The sequence below is a fragment of the Oryzias latipes genome, chromosome 23 (genome assembly GCF_002234675.1).
Source record: "Oryzias latipes chromosome 23, ASM223467v1".
NCBI classification, from domain to species: domain Eukaryota; kingdom Metazoa; phylum Chordata; class Actinopteri; order Beloniformes; family Adrianichthyidae; genus Oryzias; species Oryzias latipes.
The window spans coordinates 16,789,469-16,811,686 of NC_019881.2; the positions used below are offsets into that span (position 1 = coordinate 16,789,469).

Sequence of the window (22,218 nt, forward strand, 5' to 3'; positions counted from 1 at the left end):
TAGTCCACACACTGTAATATTAATTTATTCTTTTGACATATTAAACAGCAAAAGCAAGTCGTCTCTTCCTGTTTTACTGTAAACATGTTCTGATTTTCCTCACAATCCTCTAATGGATTTACTAAATACTGAGTGTTTCACCATTCATTTAGAAACGGAACTGCCAGCTGCGACTGTGGAAGCTGCCACAACACGATGGCAACATTTAAAAAGGTGGAAAATCATATAAGAGCAACACAAAAATCACATCTCTCTGGTATTATGATTGTTGTGCTTTTCAGATGGACTACAATGACCTACAGCTTGACAATAAGACATCTGAAAAACCTGACCTCTAAGTAGGAAGTCTCCTTAAACTGAAAAGCGGTGTATATTTTCTATACCCCCCCCCCATTTCCATTTGACCGGAGTTCAGTTGTGAGGTCCATCTTCAAGCAAAAACCCCGTGTTGTGTCTTCCTCTTGTACACAAGAGAAGGAACTTGCTTCTAAAATAAAGACAGTATCCGCAGTCGGGACGTCCTGTATGAAAACGTTAGAAAAACCTACTTCTACAAAAAAGCTGCACGACCAACGGGGGCGCAAGATAAGGAAACGTCTGTGGATCCACACATTTCAACTGAGAGTGCAGTGTTTAACCATCTCTGCTTTCAAGGCATATCTCTGGTGAAAAACAAACATGTAACTTATTACAGAGAACTTATGCCATAACATCGATGCAAAAACAAACAAGTTGCAAAAGTTTTAAGTTAGAAAACCAGAACAGGTGTAAATACACTTGGCAGTCAGTATGTATGCAGGTAAAGCAGAATATAAATAGAGCCTCCTTAGGCTGAGTGAAAAAGCAAACACATATCAAAACCACTTCATTTTAAGTTCAAAGCCCGCAGGAAGTGTGAAATAAAGATTTCTTTTTTTTTTGGAAAGTATTCAAGTTAATTTTAAATTGTCGTTTGTGATTATTCTTAGAAATGTACCTGATCTCTAGCTTTTGGTCCCACATGAACACTCAGAGAGGGGCGGGGGGGGGGGGGGGGGGGGGGTTTGGCTCAGAACGTTTCAGGGCTAATTTGAGTGTTAACAGTTGTCAGGAAAGCAGGACTGATTGCAGGTAAGCTACCAAACGACGCTAACACACATCTATAAAAACAAGACTTGCTGAGTAATAAACATGATGTGATGCGGCATAAACATCTTTTACCTGTAACAACGTAGAAATGCAGGGAGAAAAACAAACACTAACTAGCATCTTAAGAGTTCACGAAGTGTGTGAAGAAGAGGACAGACTAAATAAGAAAAAAAGAAAGAAAAGATATTGCCAACCTGGACCATGGCTGTTCTGGACAGAAAAAAGTACCTTCACTTTGTTCTCTCACATCCATTGATTCACATTATTCGTTCTGTTCATGTATGACACTGAAATGGGGTTGGACAGTCGTTAGATGGGTGTAAATGTTATTCCAAAAATCTCTGCTGTGCCAGTTCCTTAAAGTGTATCGTCCGAGGTTTGGGGTTCGGAAAAGTTTGAAGGTTCTCACTTTGCTACAATGCTCCTCTCTCCTGTCCAAATCAACTGTCTGGGAACACAGAGAGGGATTGGGTATGACACGGGAGAACCCAGTGTGTGAACCTGGTGATGGTGTTTTGGCAGAAGTGGCGGTTTAACATTTGGTCACCGTTAAAATTTGGTTATGAAGTGCACTCCAGCCCTTTAGTAAAGGCGCTTCTCATAACTGTAAAGGGAAAGAACAAAACCAACAATTAGCATTTGGATTAAAAAGAGAAAAAGCAGCTAGCTGCTCGTGATGACGTCACAATCCTTCCGCTGGGTTGTAGGATGAGGAGCAAAAACAAACAGCAGGAGATTCAACTAGAATCGTCATCTGAGCCGTTTTGGGTTTTTCCAACAATTGAAATGGAGAAATTTGGAAAACGTGCAGTAATGATACAAAATATGATTAAATCTTTTAAATTTACAATAGAAACTTTGGAATTTATAATGCAAAGTGGATTTTTTTAGAGGTTTCTTTTCATGTGTTATTGTTTAAGGTGTTCTAAATGTTTTTAGTTTGTTAGTCCAAACCAAACAGGGCAAATCATATTCACAACACAAAAGTTGTTAAGTCATTTATTTTATCTTATTTTTATCTTATCATCTTTTCTGACAAAAGATTCTGACATCCCTCAAACTGGAAAAAAGTAATTTAATTAATTAAGCCTATAATGTATAATCACCATCTTATAATTTTGTTTTTTAATAAGTTTGAGAGATTTTTTTTTTTTTATTGAATGTGTTTTTTTTACAACAGATCTGTAGTTTTTTTTTAACTAGCAAATCACTGACTTTATCCAATTTACTTGATGAGTCACAATAAATCTCTGAAGTTTGTCGCCTCAAAAATAAATGAATGAATAACTTTTCTCCCACTTACGAATGGAGTCCATGAATGCCTCCCTCCACCTGTGCAGACATGGTCCGCTTCTCAAACTTCAGCTCTCCAGAATACATCATGGAACTGAAAAGACAAAAACATTGTTAGACACCTATTTAATACATGTGATTGAGCGAAAATGAGTTCTGTATCTCACCGCAGGACGCAGAGGCTCTTAGCTCCGATGTCCTGACAGCCGTGTTGAATGCCTGCTATGAGGTAAGGTACAAACTTGTGGATGGAGCCTTTGTCCTGCACTGAGCCCGAAACGCCCTGAGCTACCTTCACCTTGTCGCCCTCGCTGTGGAAAAAAACATCACCTACTTAACAGTCATTTTTCTCTGTACCGACATGGGTGTATTCTGACTTCTCTCGTACCTAAAGTATCGTTTCTGGCTGCTTGTGTTCTTCTCCATAGCGTCCAAGGAGCCCATTCCCCGATATTTTTTCAGCCGCACACCATCCGAAAAGAAGTACTCTCCAGGAGCCTCTGTGGTTGCTGCTAGCAACGAGCCCATCATAACTGCAGTGAGGGGTGGACAAAATAGAACCAAGAGCTTTTATTACACATCTTTAAAGGGTTTTGATGCATTCCACTAATGAGACTGTGTCTACAAGTTTACAACGTTTAGGGTCGCCGTTTCTCACCAGTAGATGCTCCCAGAGACAGAGCCTTCACCACATGGCCCACAGTCTGAATGCCACCATCAGCGATGACCGGCACACCGAAACGCCTGGCGTACTCTGCCACTTTATAGACAGACGTGCCTTGGGGTCGTCCGCATGCCATCACTTAAAAAAAAACAAAAAAAAAAACACAGAAAGCACACCTGACAGGACTGCCACGCAAAAACACATTCATGATCTGCAAAATAGAGCTTTATTTTGAAAAAAGGTTGCACATGAAGCATTGGGATTTGCTGCAACTTGTCTCCTATTTTTGTTTTTGTGAGCATGACCCAGTCTGAACATGAGACTGGTCTCCATGGCAACAGAGACTGAAGGACCTAGAAAATCACCATGACAACTAAGGAGTGGCCTAAGTGACTGTTACAAAGCAATAGGGTTTTTTTTTTTTTTTTACTGTAGTCAGATAAAGCAAATCTGCAGCAATGAAATAAACATATTTTTGGTTATACTAGATTAAAATTATTGAATTTTCTTGTCTGATCAAAAAAAAAAACACCTTGTATTTTAAAGAAATGACGTGCGTAGCAGTTTTGTACCTTCCTGCGTGATGCAGATTGAGCCACAGCCCATGCCGACTCTCAAAGCGTCCACGCCAGCATCGATCAGATTCTTGGCCTGGGCTGCTGTAACAACTGCAGAAGGAGGGGAAATTTAATGTCAGTAAACTGGTTTCAACATGTCAAATAATTCCTTTATCCAAAAACTTTAGGAAAATGACAACATCCTCACCATTTCCTCCCACAACCTGCAGCTCGGGATACTTCTGTTTTATGTAGCTTATCATGTTGATTTGATACACCGAGTTGCCTTGTGAAGAGTCCTAATAAAAGACAGAAAAAACAAAGTTATTGATAGTGAAGTTACATGAAAACAGAAGTAATTTAGCTAATTTACTGAAAACTCTGTTCTGCCTTAACATGAACAGTGTGCCAAAAAAGTTCAAACTGTTTTTTTATGCAAGATAGGCACAAAAGATGGAAGATATAAATTATTACATAAAAATGGATTTTTTAAAGTGATGTTTAATTTGAAAATGGAATATATGAGGGGAAAAAATGCACAGATTTCTTATTTTTAACCACTTTTTATAGAATTTATTTTTATAACCAAACCAGCTCAAAAATAAAATTTAGACTAAAAAAATATGAAATCAAATTAGAAAATGGTACAGAATTGTAAATTTTTAAAACCAACATTAAAATAACCGAGTATTTTGCAGCACCCACCACCTTGTATTTATAAATAACATATCAATGGACTCAATAATAAACAGACTCACCCAATGGAAATTGTGTTTTTGGTGTTTTTAAAAATGTATTTGTGGAATTTTTCTGATTATATAAAGAAAATGAAATTGCATTTCTGAGTATCTATTTCAGTTGCGGTGAATCAGGAGCAGATGAAATTATTTTGTTTATAAAAGAGCTTATTTGTGAAGTAGAAAATATGCTGGGTTAGCCACAAGTTACCTGCTCCACTTAAACAGAGAGCTCTCAGCAACGGGGAAGGTAAGGGACCCACCTACAACTTTACGCTGAATTTCTAATGAACTACTGCTGCTCTGCAGAAACTTTGTTCTAGAAAATTCCTTTTTTTTTTTGGCTGAAAACGAAATCATCATATTTTAAAAAAGCCACTGGGAACCATTTTACAATAGACCAAACGATAAATCGGAGCAGAGGCATGAGAATGGTTTTAGCAAATTGAATAAAGAATTTTTAAGCTACAAAGAGTCTAATTTATTGCTTTCTAAGATGGTACTTTTTTTGATACATCTATTTTTTTTAACTAAATGCCCAACAGAATCTGTGCAAAAGCTTTAAAATATCTGCTGCAGTGGTCCGATACTCTACTGTCCACTCATCACGTTGAAAAATGAAATCAAAACCCAACATTAAGCTCTCAGAACACCCACCAGTACAACAACATCCACTCCAGCTTGCACCAGCAGGTCCAGTCTGTATTTGTCGTCCTCTCTGGTGCCGATGGCGGCTCCGCACAGCAGCTGTTTCCGGGAGTCTTTGGAGGCCAGCGGGTAATCCCTGTTCTTCTTCAAATCCGTCCTGGCGATTATAGCCACCAGCTCGTCGTTATCATTCACTATAGGGAGCTTGCCTGGTTAATGGAAAAAGAAAATATCAAAAGGCGGATTTTTATTTATTTATTTTTTAATCGCATAAGAAGGCAGTAAGAATAAAAACTCAACCTTTTTTGCTGCGCTGCAGGATATCGTTGGCTTCCTTTAGTGTGACACCAGCGGGAGCCACCACCAAGTCCTCCCTCTTAGTCATAGCCTAGGACATCATTGCACTTTTAATATGGCATCTTTATACAAAATGTCTTCAGATTTCCTCAAAAAAAAAAAGAAAAAAGTCACACACCTCCTCCAAATATTTGTCATGCTCTTTTTCAGAGAGGAAGTCAATATCCCTGGAGGTGACGATGCCCATCAGTTTGCCGCCCATTTTTCCAGTCTCTGTGACAGGAATGCCAGAGAAACCGTGTCTTACTTTGGCCTCAAACACATCCCCGACTGTGTGACGTGGGCTCATTACGACGGGGTCTGTGATAAAACCCTGCTCAAACCTCTGCAAACCAGGAGAATACAGACAAAATGACTGGGATTAATGCACAGCTCCATGTTGTCTGTTCGTTTGTTCTCAGCAGCAAAAGCAACAGAAAGCCAAACTCCACACTCAAGAGAAAAGCAAAAGAAACAGCACACACAACTTAAAACAACACAAAAACAAACACACAAAATAATTACCATGTGCTATACAAAGAGACAAAAATGAGACAAAATGAGAAAGTCAACAATGAACTCTCAGAAATGACATCAGGACTGCTGAAGATCAGCTCTTCACTTCATTTTCATTCGGACTCGTGTTCATGATCTTTTAAAGTGAGAGCAACCACACAAAAAAAACAACTCTACAACTGAGTCATTCTCTGCATTCGGTGCACTTTGACTTATCTGGCTCTTAAAAAATCATAACAACATTGGATCAGACAAGGGACTAGCTGAACCTCTCAGGACAGGTTTTCCCACATCAGGCATAAAATAAAATAAAAATTGTTAGAAATTAATTGGTGACCGTCTTAAATTCTTAAAAGATCTTAAGTTCAACCCAATAATGGAACAATCTGACTTCTGCTCAATTGTTATTCAAAAACATATTGAAATAAATGTTTCCAGTTCCTTGGTAATCATCTGACCCTTGTGTGATACTACCGTAGTTATATTTCAGTATATTTCATTTAATTCTAAATTATCCAACCTTCAGCCCTCTAACAACAGTTCAACCATGTAAAGCTGAAATCTGGAGAATCCTATAGCATGAGGAAAACCAGAAATCAGTATTTTTCCCAAGACAATTGATCATAAATAAAGAGGAGAGGCTTGAAAAGCTGTAATGTGATGAAATGATGCCATTCTACAAATAACCCATGTAATTTTCTCATTACTTTTATTTTGGTGAACGTAGAAATAAAAAATGATTACATTAGCAAAAAAAAAAAAAAAAGCTATGAATGTATTATTAGTCATCAAGTAATATCATTTACATGATAGGTTTATATGGGATGATGCACAGATACACTGATCTTTCCATTTCTTGTTTTAAAAAGCATTTAGTGGTTTACTTTAAAAGGAAAATCTTTTCTGTGGCACACAAAGTGCACAAATTTCAGAGAATCACCCAACTACTGAAAATGCATCATGATGCATACAAAGCAGAGCAAATCTTCAGAAAACACCAGGACATTGTTTAGATATCTGATATCCATGGTTTACCTTGACTTTGCGAACTTCATTAGCCTGAAATTCCGGCGTGCAGTTATGATGAATGATGCCAATGCCTCCCATGAGCTGCCGAAATGAATTGAACACATCATTTTTACGTCAAGTTCAAGCATTTAAAAATATTAATTTCATTTATGAAAACTAAAAGAACTAATAAGAACTTCATACCGCCATAGCAATTGCCATGGCTGACTCTGTGACCGTGTCCATGGGGGAGGAAATGAGGGGGGTTTTCAAGGTGATCTTCCTGGTCAGTGCTGATGTCAGGTCCTGGAAAGAAACACATTTTGTCCTGACACAAATCAGGCACCAGGGGGCACCAGAGAGCTACTTACTTTTAAAGACGGAGAGAAATTCAAACGCCTTTAGGGTCAATGAGGTGATTTGAGTTAGAGCTCAGTTATATAAATAATTTTTGCATGGAAAACTGGACTTTTTCAGCTTTCATTTGTTATTTAGTGTTCTACTATTACCTGCCTAGTAACTAAAATAATCGTGTCTTCACTTGTTTTTATTATAGCTTCTTTAGTTTATTTTTCCTTATCACAGTTTCTCACAGGAGCAGCAAGGTCTGTTTTCTTCTGCAGCTTGAGATTAAAAAGAGGACGTTCCTAACCCATGGGAAACCACAACATTAGTTCTACCGATGCCTAAATATCCCCTTTTTTCTCCGACACAAACATCAACTCTCAAGGCAGCTGGTAATGTTTCTCAGGAGAGTCCTGCTGAAGATGAGAAGCCTTTACATCACATCTCCATTTGGAAAATAAAGCTCCACTATGGTGCCAAATTCGCCTGGGAGTGGAGAAAGTATGGTGAGAACACTGCAGCCCATGAAGAATGTCCCACAACTGCATAACAAACAAAGCTGTGTTCAGGAGCACTTTGTGCAAAAGAGAGAAGTATAGATTCCAGAGCGGCTCTACCCAGTCATTTAAGTGAAAACATATAATTACAGTCTGTTTAAATTAGGAATGTTATGGCGAGCCACACTTATCAGCAGCGAGTTAGCACAAAGAAGAGACAGCAGCATTTCTTCAAACGTATAAAAGGGTCATCACTGTACTGACACTGAGGAGTCTGCAACCTCCAACACTTAAAGAGCCATTCGGGTTTATTTTTACTGAGCTAAAAAAAAACAAAAAAATTAAAATAAAATCCTACTACCCCTTTTAGAAAAATAAGACACCAATAGGTTTTTACGTTATTGTTACTATTTTGATAATTATAAATAGACTATTGACTTTTTGGCATAAAAACACTAAATATATAGAGAAAATAACCTTTGTTCAAAGTATGAAATTGTTGGCAACCTCTGCCAGAGGTTCATGTGACTTCCTTTCAAAATAAGACACCGTGTGTCAAATAATCTCAATGAATCATATGTAGTATAGTGCAATGTCAACAGTAATTAAAAAAATACAGTTTGTAGTGAGTCTCAGCCAGAAATTTGTAAAAAAATAAAAAAATTAAGTGACCCTTGCTGTATTTATTTTTAACTGTAATGCGCAAATAAAATCCTAAAATTTGCTCATAAATGGGGCAGCCATGGTGTAGCGGTAGGGCGGTCGACCCATGATCGTAGGATTGCATGTTCGACTCCCGCCTTGCACGCCCATGAGTCGAAGTGTCGTTGGTACAAGACTCTGGACCCCACTTTGCCTCTGGTGGTAGGCAGGCGCCTGTGTTTGGGTGCAGAGTGTGTGAATGTGTGTGTGACTGGGTGAATGGGTCTGTGACTATAAAGTGCTTTGTCCTTGTAGGTAGAAAAGTGCTATACAAGTATACACCATAAATAAAAAGATCTGGTTTATAATCTGGTGCACTTTAGTTTTGGTTGAGTTTACTGATTTCCAACAAAAATCTGGCAAAATGTTTTAGTCCGACTTGGGATATGTGCTGTCCTTAAACCATTTGTGAATGAGTTGAATAAAGTTTGACTTAGTTTACTTTTTTTTTAACTTCACAGTAACCTTTTATTTTTCTTTACCCTGAGAGCCACAATGGAGGTTTATAAGTGTTGCATGTGGCTCCAGAGCCAGAACCCTAATCTAGGAACATGCTCGGCCATGAATAGACTGTCTGCTCATTTTAGACTGTCTGGTCATTGTGAGAGGGAGTAGTCTAAACAGAAGAAAGATCAACAGTCGTTTTTAAAAAAACAAACAAGTTTGGACTCAAATATAGCTTTGGCTTGTAGCAGCAACAGACTTCAACTACCCTTCTCATATTTGTCTACTCACCACTTCGTCTGAGGTGAAGTCAATGAAGCCAGGTAGAATCAGGAAGTCACTGAAAAACATACACAAACGCATCACATCAAGGTGTCACAACATTTTGCTGAAAGGAGGTGAAGGTTTTCTAGTAAAAATTGTTGAAAGTGATTAAACATTTGTTGGAAGTTTTTAAAGAAGATTTCAATGGGAAAAAAAGGGTGAAAAAAAGTTTTTAACATAAAAACAACAGAATGAGAAAAACTTAAAGCATGAATGAACTTCGGATTTAAAAAAAAATCTAATTTATCTCTGGCCAAAGGAAACAACCAGTTAAATTAAAATCTATTTTCCCTCCTTACTGGAAAATGACTGTGCAGAACAATAGCTGAGCACAAAAACTAAGTGACAGACTGCTAGGAAGCTAGACGTGGCTCTTTTCAGATCTGTGTTTAAATACAACACCAGGTAGAAGGAGATAAGTGCTTCAGAGAGACAGATGTGTTTGTTTCTTCTGGCAGGGTCTCTGTGTATTTAGTGCTCTTTGCAGATGGGTGTGAAACAGGTCAGGGACAAATGGGAAGACGGGAATAAGGGCCTCTTTATACTTCAGGGGAACAGAAGTAAACTCAACTGTCAAAAGGAAAATTGTAAGTAGGAATAAACCCAGACTGTTGAAGCGAGAGCCACTGCAAACTGTGAAAACAGAGGCGGTTTCCCTCGTCTCAACAGAAAAAGGACCAGACAGGCCTGAAATAGATTCACTTATAAGGAGGAGTCACTACAAACCAAAAGAAAGCAAGAAGACACATCTGTTGGAGCTTAGTGGGATCCACAAACCTCAACTGGAGCAGAGAGAGTCCTACTGGCTGAGCCTGAGGAGAATGTCAGTTTGCTGTTATAAGCTGAGGCAAACTCTGGCTCTCTCGTGGTCATATTATGGTTTTTATTTGAATGCAAAATGTAGACAAATGAGAAATGCTAATGGTCAAGTGGGAGTGGTTCAGCAGAAACACAAAGATCAGAGCGGAGCTTCACTGGTCTTGTGTTTTCAAAGGAAACTGGTGATATTTTATAGTCTCTTTAGGATCGGTGTGTATAAATCCTCACGATAAATGTGTTGTCTATCACAATATATGTTTTTTTTTCTAGATTTCAAAATCCTACTAGAAAAGCAAACTTAGCACAAATAGATTACCGTAATTTCTGGACTACAAGCCGCTACTTTTTTCCTGCGCTTACAGTCCTGCAGCTTATTCAGTGACGCGGCTAATTATTGGATTTTATTGGCGGCCACCGTGTACGTATCTTTGGACACAGTGAATGGTTTGAATTCTCTAACATCAAACACAAGTCATTTGTTTTTCAACACACCTCTAAGCAGCCAAACAGCATGGACCTCACTTCAGGTCTTAGACACTTCAGTCATGGTTCAACAAAACGAAACACGCATGTCCAGCCGCATCCCAGAATCCTTTGGTGCCATTAGACCCAACGTGCACGTGATCGCCGCTACAATATGATGAAGCTTTCAAGTTAAAAGCAATCGTTAAAAGCAGCGTGAAAAAATCACCAACGGGTTTGGAAAAGCCGGTCAGCTGCGTGACGGAGAGAACAGCGCATGCTCAGGAGTGCATTTACCTCTGAGTCATAGTGACTCGGCTGGCTGCACGTAAATATGTGGCAATAATATCAGCCTTTATTTTGTCGGGACACGACTGGAAACACAAATTGACGTGGTCGTGTTAACGGTTTCTAAGGACTGAGCAGAGATTTGCATTGAAACGCTCACAGCCTCCGTGTGAGCTGGAGACTGCGTGTCGTGTGAGCTGCGGGGCCGATGGCAGTCTGAAGGCTCCCACACGTAACAACGCATCCGCCCCTCATACACAAAACGTACAGTATTAAGTCCGATTGCTCTGCACAGACACGATTTGCTCCGTCCACCGGCGCAATGGGGACGAAGCGCCCCTCCCTGTAGCCGCGCTGGCCAGAGCTGTCGGAGTAGATAGGAAGGGGAGACAAGGAGCGCGCGGGAGCGCGGAGGCGTCGAGCCATTCTGCAGGCTGCAGCCAGGGCTTACTCGAGGCGTCCGCGGAGCAAGTGTTTGTTGTGGAAGGAAACTTCTGACCCACGCGCCGCGAGGAGGCGCGCGTATCGCGCTGAGGCGCGCGCTTTTCAGTCGTCGCTGCTTTATTTTACTAGCGTGTTTTTTAAACAGCCCTGTTACTCCCATAACGCTGCCGCGACACAAGCGGAAGCAGAGCTTTACCCGTTCACCCCTCCATGCACTGCTGCTCATTCTTAAACACGTACAACAGAATGGCGAGCCGGGCGTTGGCCCCGCCTTTAGCCCCTAAGACTCATGGGAAATGGGGGATCGGGGATGTAAATTTCCTCATCATAACTGAGGGATGTAATGTTGATTATATGGTTACTGTTTGTAATTTTATGTGTGATACCTAGATTGTCAATAAGTTAAAAAAAAATAATATAAATAAAAACCATAACTGAGGAACTTGTGAACAGAATAGAGGTGCATACTGTTTGGCAGATGCAGATAAACTCAAAGACATGAGCCTGAGGCAAAAATGACTCCACCCACTGTGTGCTAATAAATCACACTTACACTCTGAGTCAGGAAGTGATCCGTCAGGATGACAATGTTGCCTAATTCATGCGGCTTGTACCCCGACGCGGCTTGTGTATGTCTAAAATTAGTTAAACACGTGAAAATGGGTGGGTGCGGCTAATAATCGAGAGCGCTTTGTAGTCCGGAATTTACGGGGTAAATTAAATTTTTTTAAATCCACATTTTAAAGCTGTTACACAACTTATTTAGTGCTCAAACTGTATAATGAGAAGGGGTCAAAAAATGTCTTTGGGCTGGACACACCCAAAACCAGGAACATCTAAAGGTGCAACTGCAAGCTTTGGTCGGCTGAAATGAAGGAACCAACAGCCGGACGAGAATGTCCTCCGAAAAACACAGGCAGACACTGCTTAGACGGCGAAGTGTTTGGATTCAAGGAGAAAACATGGGCGTGTTTGTGAAGGAGAAAATAAACTATAATTTCTCACAACTAATGTGCCGCCAGAATCTCACAACCATTTACCTGAAACCAGCTCTTTCTGATCTTGCTTATTTAACTTTGATGGAGAATCCTTGAGTAAAGTAAAATTAACACAAATTCCTTAAGATCCAAACTGATGAAAACTATGTTTTGGGTGTTTGTGGCCTATTTCTGATGATGGAGGACATATATAAAGATAATTAAGACTACAACTGCATTTCTGGGTATTTCTTTATTTAAGTTGTCGCAGTTGGAAAACGTTTGCATTAACTCCATTCTGATAAATCCACTTTAAACAGACAAAACTCATGTACATCTTGGTTTTCCTCATTTGAGAAGGCATTTGGCTCTAAATAGTACAGCTGCATAGATCCAATATTGCTCCCCATTTTTGTTGCACTAGTGTTAGCTTGGGGTTGTGAGGTGCTGTGAGTGTTGCTAAAAACGGCATAATAGTAAACATTTACACTTAACCGGGATTTTATTGGGGACATTCTAGACCACTTGACCAAAGCTCTGTTTAAATGGAGGACACAAAACTGCAATAAAAGCCACAATAATTGAACAAATTACTTCAATGTAAAATGGGAAAAAAACAAAGTAGAAAGACGTGAGGGAAGACTTTACCACACTGCTCATGTTCACCCTGTCCTCATGCAAATTTACAGGAATTGCAGCTGGGAAAAGTGGCTGGGCAGAACTTGAAACTGTTTAAAAATACAACTTCATAAAAGCTGACGCTGAATTGAGTCTAAATGACAGACGTGCCTTTTCTGTGCCCGTGAAAGCATTTAAAAACTCCTATTACAGCGGCCATGTGGAGAAATTCATGTCAATTCACTCAGGAAAACCTTTTAAAATGGAGAAAAGAAAAGTTTAAAAAATGTGACGGCCTCCACCCTAGTCTTTCTAAATGAAGCCGATGTGTTTTATTTTAAACCCGAGCAAACTTTCATGATTAACTTGTCAGACTGCATGCCTGACTTAACAGTTTTGCTGGTCAACCATAAAAAGCATGCAGTTTTCAGAATAAAGGCACTGTTGAGAGGGTGGGGTATACCTACTGCACCCAGAACCAAGTTTAAAAATAGAGGGGGGGGGGGGGGGGTAGATTGGCATTTATGTGCATTATTACAGTTTATGCACAGCCTGCATGGTGGCACAGTGGTTAGCTGCTAACTTACTGCAACTAAGGAGCATAAACTCTATACATTTCAACTGAATTGTTCAGATAACAAATCTTGACAGTACCAATAAATGTCAGCAGACAAACAGTACACCTCGCTAAGAGTGCAGATAGAAATAAACGTTTTCTGGATGTGGTTTTAAAGGTCACAAGTTCAGGAAGTTGCGAGTCTTACAACCCTGGTTCTGTTTTCCTGTCTTTGTTTATCGTTTTGCGTGACTATTCCATAACTGAAAACTCAACTCTAGTAGTTTAACCAACAGTTATCCTGATTTATTTTATTTTTTAAGTTCAAATAAAAGGCCAAGTGCAGTCTTTTTTCCCTCCTTAAACCAACCCCAGTCTTTTCTATGCTCCAATAATCTCCAAGTCTCCTGTTTAGATGATCGTGTGCAGCTATTCCCTCAGGCGTGATGCTTTTCATTAGGGTCCTTTTCAATTCAGTTAGCATCTGCATAGAATCAAAAAACTAAAGATTTTCAATAAAGATCTTTTAGTAGAGATCTCAAGAATGTTTTGTGATAGATTAAAGCAGACATTAGGCCACATTATAAATGTACTAAAGAGTTACATGAATGTTAAGTGAGGAAATGAGACATGCATGCTTCTAAACCTTTAAACAATTAGGCAATCAACTAATAGGTGCTTTGAAATGACAGTGTGTGTGGTTTCATGAGGTTTGTGCCACCAGCATGCCAAAAAAAGAGCAATAGATAAGTACTTATCTATACATTTGATCAGAGCAAAGCATATGTGAGAGGTGCAATGCCATGCAGTTAACTGGAAGCAAATTTCATCCCCATAACCAATATCAATAATTTAAATTCACCTCTGAGGTTCATGCACTTTGTTTTATAACAAACTGGCATTTTAGTAATAACATGAAGCTGCTTTAGAAGGTCAATCATATGCTTCCCCATCTGAATTCCTCATTTGGAGAGAAAGAGGATTTTCAACAAGTTTAAAGATGACTTTTTTTTTATTATTATTATTATTATTATAATTATTATTATTATTATTATTATTTTACTCACTTGTAAGTCAACCCATCTCCTTTAGAGCATAGCTCTTCAGCCGTATGACCATCCCAGACAACACACTGTTGGTCAGATCTGCTGGTTCAAAATGCGTTGGCCATTACAAAGCACTGCTGTGTACACTTAACCTACCATTACACATAAGTAAGGGTTCAAAATAAAAGAAAAAATAAAATCAGGATGCCTTTACCATGAAATAATTTCTTTACAAACAGGAGATTTCTTTTTAGACAACGCTTTTAAGTTTGTGATGCAAGGGAACTTACTTGTATGTGAGGCCGTCTCCGACTGAAAACAGCTGCTGTGCTGAGAGTCCATCGTCGGGGACATAGCCTGTGCCACCGCTGATTAGATAATCTGCCATGCTGCCAAAAGACGGAAGTGACTTCAATCAATGGTTCAGCTCGAAAACAAACAAATCTGAAAAACTATACCCAGTCTGCATAATCAACACATCCACTGTGCAGGCAGGGGCAGGGCTGGTGACCTTCTCACAGCAACCATGACAACCTCAACATCAGAGTTAGTGCGCATGCGTACTATGATAATGCAGCGACTTCCTTAATAAATAACAGTCATAAACCTGCTCTCTACATGAACTTTCCCAAAGGATATACATTATCGTAATTATTAATGAAACAATCAATATAATAGACGAAGTAGTTACGTGTGAAAAAATACAGAGGCGAAACAATGAGATTAGCTGTGATTTTTCTTCCTCTGCCCAACAAATAAGAGTTTGTGTTAGAATTTAAGTGAAAAACGACAACAGTACCCTAACACGAGTGACCCACTGACACACAACTGCTTCGCTGTGGCTACCAGCGGCAGACGTCTACAATTTTTAAACAGCAAAAACCTAAAATCCTGTCCCGACAAAAAAAAAAAAAAAAAGAAGAAGAAGAAGAAAAAGACATAAAACCGATTAACAACGAACATACCTAAACTGTCATCTATTTCGCATCAAGCAGTAAACATTAACTAGCCTGGTGACCCAGATTAGGTTATCTGCAGCTAGCGAGCATTAGCTGTTCGTGCTGCGCATCTGCAGATAAAGACATCCAGCAGTGTTGTCTTTATCATCCAAAAATAGGTTCATGAACGCATCCCTGCTGCTGGATTTCAGTCTCTTGTAGTAGTAGTAGTGCGATACATGATGTCGTAGCTTTAATCACTTATATGCTAGAATTTATATATTTGAAAAGAAGCATTGAAAAAAAAATAATGGATGCAATTTATGATATTCCTGAAGGTAAAAATGCAAAGCAATAAGGGAAATGTTTTGCAAGTTCGGTGATGCGTCACGTCTTGCAAGCCACCGACTCTAAGTCTAATTGTTTACACTATAGAGTTTGGTATTTCGGTTAAATCCAAGTCGTTTTTAATTAGTTTAAGGTTAATATTTTTTCATCTCTAATAAAACATTTTCAACGAACAGACCTTTAAAAAATGCAGTTAGGTTAGCTAGTTTAACAAATTTTAGGCTGAATGAGAGTCACCCACTCTGACAGACAGAGATAGATACTGATAGCAACACCCGTGATAAACTAACTAGCTTGTTAACCAGGACCTCGTGGGAATAACAGCTTAAGAATATGTCACATCATTTTGACTATTTTAAAGCCCTGAGAAACAGTTCGAGCACCTAAAGTCAAATGTACAATGACTACCCCATTTACAAGACAAAACAGCATTAATGATAAGGCGAGTTTAGCTGCAGCCACATGTGGCAGCAACCTAGCATGATTTAGCTTTAGCAAAATGGTTAATTTAAGTTAAGGCTCTGAATACTGCCTGATTTTTAAATGAAGCAATTGTTTGACAAACCCGCTCCCTTTAACAAAGGTGTAACTTCTTCGTCCGTCTAAACTCTAGCATCTGTTTTGTAGCAGCGTAAGCTAGCAACCTCAGGAGAGCTCGCCTCGTGCCCACGTTGATCACCAAAAAACAAAGCAACTTCCCAGCTGTGCAGCATACGGAGAGGCTTCGAGAAATGTCTCTTTCCGAGTGTTACCTTGAGGAGGAGAGATAAATTAAATGAAAACGCCTTTGGGTTCGCGGCTCCTTGAAAAGAAAGAGCTGGTCTCCCAATGGGGTGAATGAGAAAGTGAGACGCTGTCTGCAGACACTCACTGGTGGTGTTATGGAGCAGCCAGCGTCAGCTCCCTCCTCCCTCCAGTCCAGGATTTCAACCTCCAAGACTTGTTAATGTGCAACACAAATGTTTACTTTTCGCGTGCATTGCAAGTCCAGTTTTTAGAGGCCTTTTGAGTACTTATAAGACTAGCAAAACTGTATATGTCAATGGTAGAACACCACTAGTAGCAGCTAAAATGCCATACTTCTCTCATGATAAGAGTGCAAATCAAATGAAAGACACCAGAGGAATGTCACTAGTAGATTTGTGTATAATTTGATTATTAATCAAATAATTTAAACAGAGATTTAAGGAAATGATGCAAAAATAATTAAACAAAAAGTTATGCAAACACACTTGTGGTTGAGCGGATTTCAAATGCACACTTTCTATGTATCAATTGATCGACTTAATCAATTTATATTAATCCAACCAGATTGATCTGTCTGAGGCAAATTGTGAATCAAATCGATCTATACCATTATGAATTAGTTTAAAAATGGTATTAATACATTATGATCGATATTGGAAAATACCATTTGGATTAAGGCAAAGTAGGTTTGTATTAACGTAAAAAAAACAGCTAATTGTCATCATAGTGGACAACACACATGATGGCAACAAAAAAGGATCAAGCCAGCATTCCAGTCCAATGTGAGGAAACACTTTGAATTTTGCTAAGACGTGACCATACAGTGTGGTAGAATGCTAATGTGTTATTGCTTTTTGTACAATTCAGACTTTTGTTAATATTTCTTTTTAAGCTGTTTAAATTTGAAATTGCATTTTCCTAGCATCAGTAATTTTATTATAAATAGGAACTGGTAACAAGGAAAACTAGTAAGACCTAGTTTTTCGTCCTGACTTTTAACAGTTAATGAGGAAAAACATGTGATTTGACTGTGCTCCCATGTGTATTTTAAAACACAAACAAGTCCATTGATCACCTAAAGTCAAAACTGTCACACTTAGATGAATTTCCCTCAAGCCTCACTTATCAATCAAAATCACAGTGCTAATGTACTTATGTGTGCATAAATGGAATACAAGTCTAAAGAAATAAAAAAATATATATATATATATACATGTTATTAGGTATATAAACCATTTCTATCTTTGGATCAAAAAGGCCTTTTTTGTGAGAAGGAAATTGTCAACAAAAACATGATCTCCCAAAAGGCTCATGGGAGATATGTGATTCTATTCTGTGTCTGGTATGTTTTTCCACACGCATCCACATTCCTTTTAAGGCACAACAGGAATTATGAAAGTGCCAAATAAAGTTCTTGCTTCTTCCTTATAACTAATTTTACGACTAAGTTTATTATTGGTTTGTCACAACACTGTAAAAGGTTTTACTGCAAGTCAAAATGTTACTATTTATGCTGCTGAAAGCAAACCTTCTTTTGCATGTTTACAACTTCCCTTCATTTGCCAAATATGGAAAATCTAGTAAGAATTTCTTTACACAGCACATGCAGTGATTTTAGATCATTCCAGCATTGCCATGTGAGTGAATCCCCAGTCTGTCTGTGATCTAATTCAATTGTAGTGCAGTGTGTTAGGATATTTTGCTGAGATGACTCAGTGGGATATGTTTTTCCACTTAGCATTTGTGTGATATTAAATATGGGCCATTGCAGATATGGGTCAGTGGTTCCTTTCTGCACTGGAGCTATTCTGAGCACTTGATTCAGCTTTGCTCATCTCTCTGCTGCTCACTCATGCCTTGATGGTGCATCACAGAGATGTATGGGCAGGAGGAGAGGTGCCTGGTTAAAAATAAAAGCCTATTTTAAATGAAATTAAGCCTTTTGTTGTTCAACAACTTCAAGCTTTTTGGAATTAATTGCGTGATTAAAAATCATTCACATTTTCATGCGTATGAGCTGGCAGCCTGATAAATAAGCTAATTGTTTTATTCTGGAGTTGCTTTCTTAGATGAATTCTACCAGATTTTGACAAAACAATGAAAAAATTGAACATATTTTCTAAGTTTTTGTTTAAACCTTTGTTCATTTTTCTTAAGCTAACTCACCTCTCTGGACCAAAACCCGCCTGAATCCGCGTGGCGCTATATCTCTGGGCAGCAGACTCATGCCCATAGCTGTGGGGGGTTTGCCGGATGTGGAACTCTGCTTCCCTGGATGAAACTTTTAAGGACGATGGCTCAGTGTCCCCCACAAACTTCCGATAGTCCAACCGCTGGCTTTCTCTTGCTCCATCTGCAAAGTGCTCAAAGCCAAATCCCTCCATCGTCTGCCCAAGGTCAGACTCTGCAGCTGGTGGCCCCTCAGCCTTGTTGAATTTACACAATCAAAAATATATCCCACAGCCCAAGGTTATATTTGGGAAAAACAAGACTCCTCAAAATTCCAAATCCAGTTGAAAGCTTTAACCCAAGTTTTGCAAAGATTTAACACTTTGCAAAACTTTTGTTTTGAATCTGAATGTCTGTATAAAAACTGTTTACTCGGTTGCAGCTGCTTTTCAAGAGATAGGAAGAGGAAAAAAAAAACAGAACAACCTTCCTGGGACTAATCCTTCTGCTCAAGCAACAGGATGCACCTGCCTATAGAAAGGCAACAGGCACCTCTGGGCGTGTCAGCAGAGGGCGTCACCTAGGAGATTCTCCCACTGTGATGGTGTCGCTGTGGTTATGATGCCAGCAGCAGAGGTCTGCCATGTATGAAATCTTGTGGGAGACTTTTTCTGTACAACACTTTTATGTGCATTATGAAAGTGCAGTCCTGAGCCTTTGAATGGATGCTGAATGGAGTGGCACTGTCCTGCTGAGTGCACCGTCTAATGTCTGGCTACCTCTCAGTCTATGGGTTAATCCTGTTCTCTATCAGTGGTTCCACGTCATTTTCACAAAGAGGATTTTAGTATTAGAATTAGCAGCATGAGAGGGAGTAAGCTTCTGAAAGAGAGCAGCACCCTTTTAGACAACGTTGTCACTGTGGTGGGTTGTAAACATTTGATCTGTATGTGAGATTTTTCTTCTGGTGCTACCGATCCATTTCATTTTGAATTCTGGAAATGAATGAATGTTTTAAAGCAGAGTTGCACTGGAGAACATCAGGCCGATTTTGCAAATCAATCTCAACTTGTTTGTTTGTGCTTTGACACAGAAAAGAAACAAGTGTTTCACAATCTCTCAGCGAGGTTTCAAAAGCAGATTATATCCCAAAGCAACGTTCAACCTGTCTGCAAGAATGGCCAAGGTCCTTCCTTCGTGCATTTAAAAATCTTTACTGAGCACTTTGTGCTTTGGCATAAAATCTTTGGGGGAGGGTTCAACAAACTTGTCAAGGCGTGCTTAAAATGTGTTGTTGTGTAACTTTTTAAAGAAGACCCCTTAGCAAAAAGTCATACCTCACTTTTCCTCAAACAAACTCTGTGAGTGACACTTGGTGAGATGTTAAGATTTAAAAAAAAAAGTCCTCCTGATATGATTTAGAAAATTTCCACTTAAAGCCAGAAATTACCTCTCACACGCTAACAGAAACCTCTCTCCGACTAAGTGCACGTGGTAAACCCGGTTTTCAACATTTGCACTTCTATCAGACACTAAGAGCAGACCCCTCTGCACTTAACTTCATCTAATCTGCAGCATTAAAGAGTCACATGCAGAGCGACTTAATTCTACGTTTGTGCGCTCAGTTTGCCCCACTTCATTCAATTACGCTTAGCGTGGTGAAAGTCATGTGCACAGCGTGGACTGTCAATGGTTAGTTAGGACAAATCCAAATCATAAGATTCAAAATACAAATAAGTCTATTCACTAAAGGAGCAAACCCTGTGAGTTTAAGTGAAGACGCAATCTCTCATATGACCTGATTTCTCGTCAATCACCTATGACGAAGCAAGAAATTTCAAAAAGGTTAAGACACTCTGTTTAAATTTGACTTAAAAGACAATCAAAAAATACCTTATTTCAACTTCATTAGTCAGAAAACATTGTGAATGTTAAATATGTCTACATTTAGAAGTAGACACAAGTTAGAAACATTCTGTTAGCCAATACTGGCTGTTCGACTTCCTATGAATCCTGATAATTTTTATGCTGAACTTGCACTTATGTCACAAGACAGCAATAAAAGTCTGTAGACTTGTATGTCATTTTTGTGACATGTTATCTTTTTTGGTGCAGATTAGATGTTGGAAAAGTGTAAAAATGTTTACAGTTGGGAAAAATAGAAATAAGAACAGAAATTTCTAACTCTTAAATTGATTTTTCATTCAAATCACGTTAAAAGTTTGTTACAAGAAAAAAGTCAGCTTTTATAACACAGATTATTGTTAATGCTCATAACAAAATTTTTGATTTCATTTTGCAATAAAAAAATAAAAATGAAAAAAGGATTTAAAAATAGAAAAAAAAACTGAAGATAGCAACATTTTTCTTAATGCCAGCTTTGCCTGAAACTGTAACTTTACTGTTTCCTGAAAATGATTTGTATAAATTAGTAATTTAATATTTAAATCATAATATTCAACTTTTTCCAACTGACTGAACTGCATAACGTTCACAAATATGTCAAACACGACATATTTGCCGTGTTCAAAAATCTTAAAGAAGTCATGCAACAGAACTGTCATAATAGTTTATATTACAATAATTTCTTAGCGACAACAGCAATTAAAAATAGTTCAAATGGAAACATTTATGTTAACCTAAGACTTAATGATCTGTTGAAGCTTTATTCAAAAAAATATTTTCTTAGACGTAAACCTTTTTTCTTTCAGGTTTGAAAGGGAAGAAAAAGTAGAAGACATGACATTTCTATCCTTGTCCACATTCCAAACCGTCATGCTCCTTTCACTGATCTTTACTGCTTTGCTTGTCACTTTTTCTCTTTCTGAGATGAGTTAACCTGAAATATGGCACACAAAAAGACATTCAAGTCTTGTTTAAAAGAACACAGTACATTTTCACATCTCTGAGAATACACACTTACAAAATCCACTTTAGAAAAGAAACTATGAATGGATATCTTTTTATCTATTCCTTTGACCCTTTAACTCATGATTCTCTCTTGACTTGCTTTGCTTGCAAACTGTTATATACTGCCACCTAGTGAAGGCTTTTATATCAGACATCTGGGTAATTTTCTGAGTCAAGTCGTTGTTGTTATCCAGTTAGCATTTATTTTACTGTTATTTTAAAATTCTCAATTATGTAACAACAAATATTCTCAGATAGGTCCCAAAGCACGTTAAAGTCACCGTTCCATTCACCACCTCAGCAGACACACATCCACACACTGGTGGTGGCTTTGCTGCATACCTGTAACCACCAGGAGCAGTGTACGATTCACTGTCTATTAGAGATTCATAGAAAAAGCAGAAAGTAAAAGTATCTGGTAGCCTTTTTTAGGGAAATAAATAAATCAACAAAACAGTGTTTAACACAAATGAAAGAGCTCTTTGACAGCTGTGGTGAGTGAACCTGCACCTCCTACTTACGCGTTCATTCTTATGGTATGAGTCACAATTGACACATACAAATGGGAAGTTCACTGCGTGCATGGCTTAATCTTCAACTGTTCATCTAAAAGTTGCCATCTGAAGATTCCAAATTAGGAAGTGAAAACATCCACTTCCTCCAATCCAATATATACATTTTTTTTTTATTGTAAAAG

The 22,218-nt window shown here is 38.6% G+C and overlaps 1 protein-coding gene across 15 annotated transcripts; it reads right to left on the reverse strand.

Annotated features, from left to right (window-relative positions):
• Window positions 1–9: 9 nt before the first annotated feature.
• On the reverse strand, window positions 10–19,049 carry LOC101168830 (inosine-5'-monophosphate dehydrogenase 1b). Of its 15 annotated transcripts, none has more exons than XM_023952163.1 (17): window positions 18,609–19,049; window positions 14,700–14,798; window positions 14,431–14,508; window positions 9,167–9,215; window positions 7,092–7,193; window positions 6,915–6,989; window positions 5,889–5,894; window positions 5,503–5,709; window positions 5,328–5,415; window positions 5,037–5,236; window positions 3,851–3,941; window positions 3,658–3,753; window positions 3,080–3,223; window positions 2,810–2,954; window positions 2,589–2,732; window positions 2,432–2,515; window positions 10–1,732 (listed from the first exon to the last, which is right to left on the reverse strand). In XM_023952163.1, the coding sequence occupies exons 1-17, from the start codon at window positions 18,824–18,826 to the stop codon at window positions 1,711–1,713; spliced, it is 1,848 nt and encodes a 615-aa protein (XP_023807931.1). In that variant the 5' UTR covers window positions 18,827–19,049; the 3' UTR covers window positions 10–1,710. The 15 variants fall into 15 exon arrangements, with proteins under 15 accessions (XP_023807931.1, XP_023807930.1, XP_023807937.1 ...); XM_023952162.1 differs by having other exon boundaries at window positions 14,431–14,511; XM_023952169.1 differs by lacking the exon at window positions 18,609–19,049 and adding an exon at window positions 16,567–16,584 and having other exon boundaries at window positions 14,431–14,511.
• Window positions 19,050–22,218: the final 3,169 nt, after the last annotated feature.

What these genes read in the sequence shown, in the direction of transcription:
- LOC101168830 (XM_023952162.1), bottom strand. Translation starts at nt 18,826, where the DNA reads ATGGAGGGATTTGGCTTTGAGCACTTTGCAGATGGAGCAAGAGAAAGC. An exon ending in GAGTGGATGTTGTTGTACTG is followed by an intron (nt 3,942 to 5,036) that starts GTGGGTGTTCTG and finishes GTCTTTTATTAG; the next exon opens with GACTCTTCACAAGGCAACTC. An exon ending in AAGAGCCTCTGCGTCCTGCG is followed by an intron (nt 2,516 to 2,588) that starts GTGAGATACAGA and finishes TTGTCTTTTCAG; the next exon opens with TTCCATGATGTATTCTGGAG.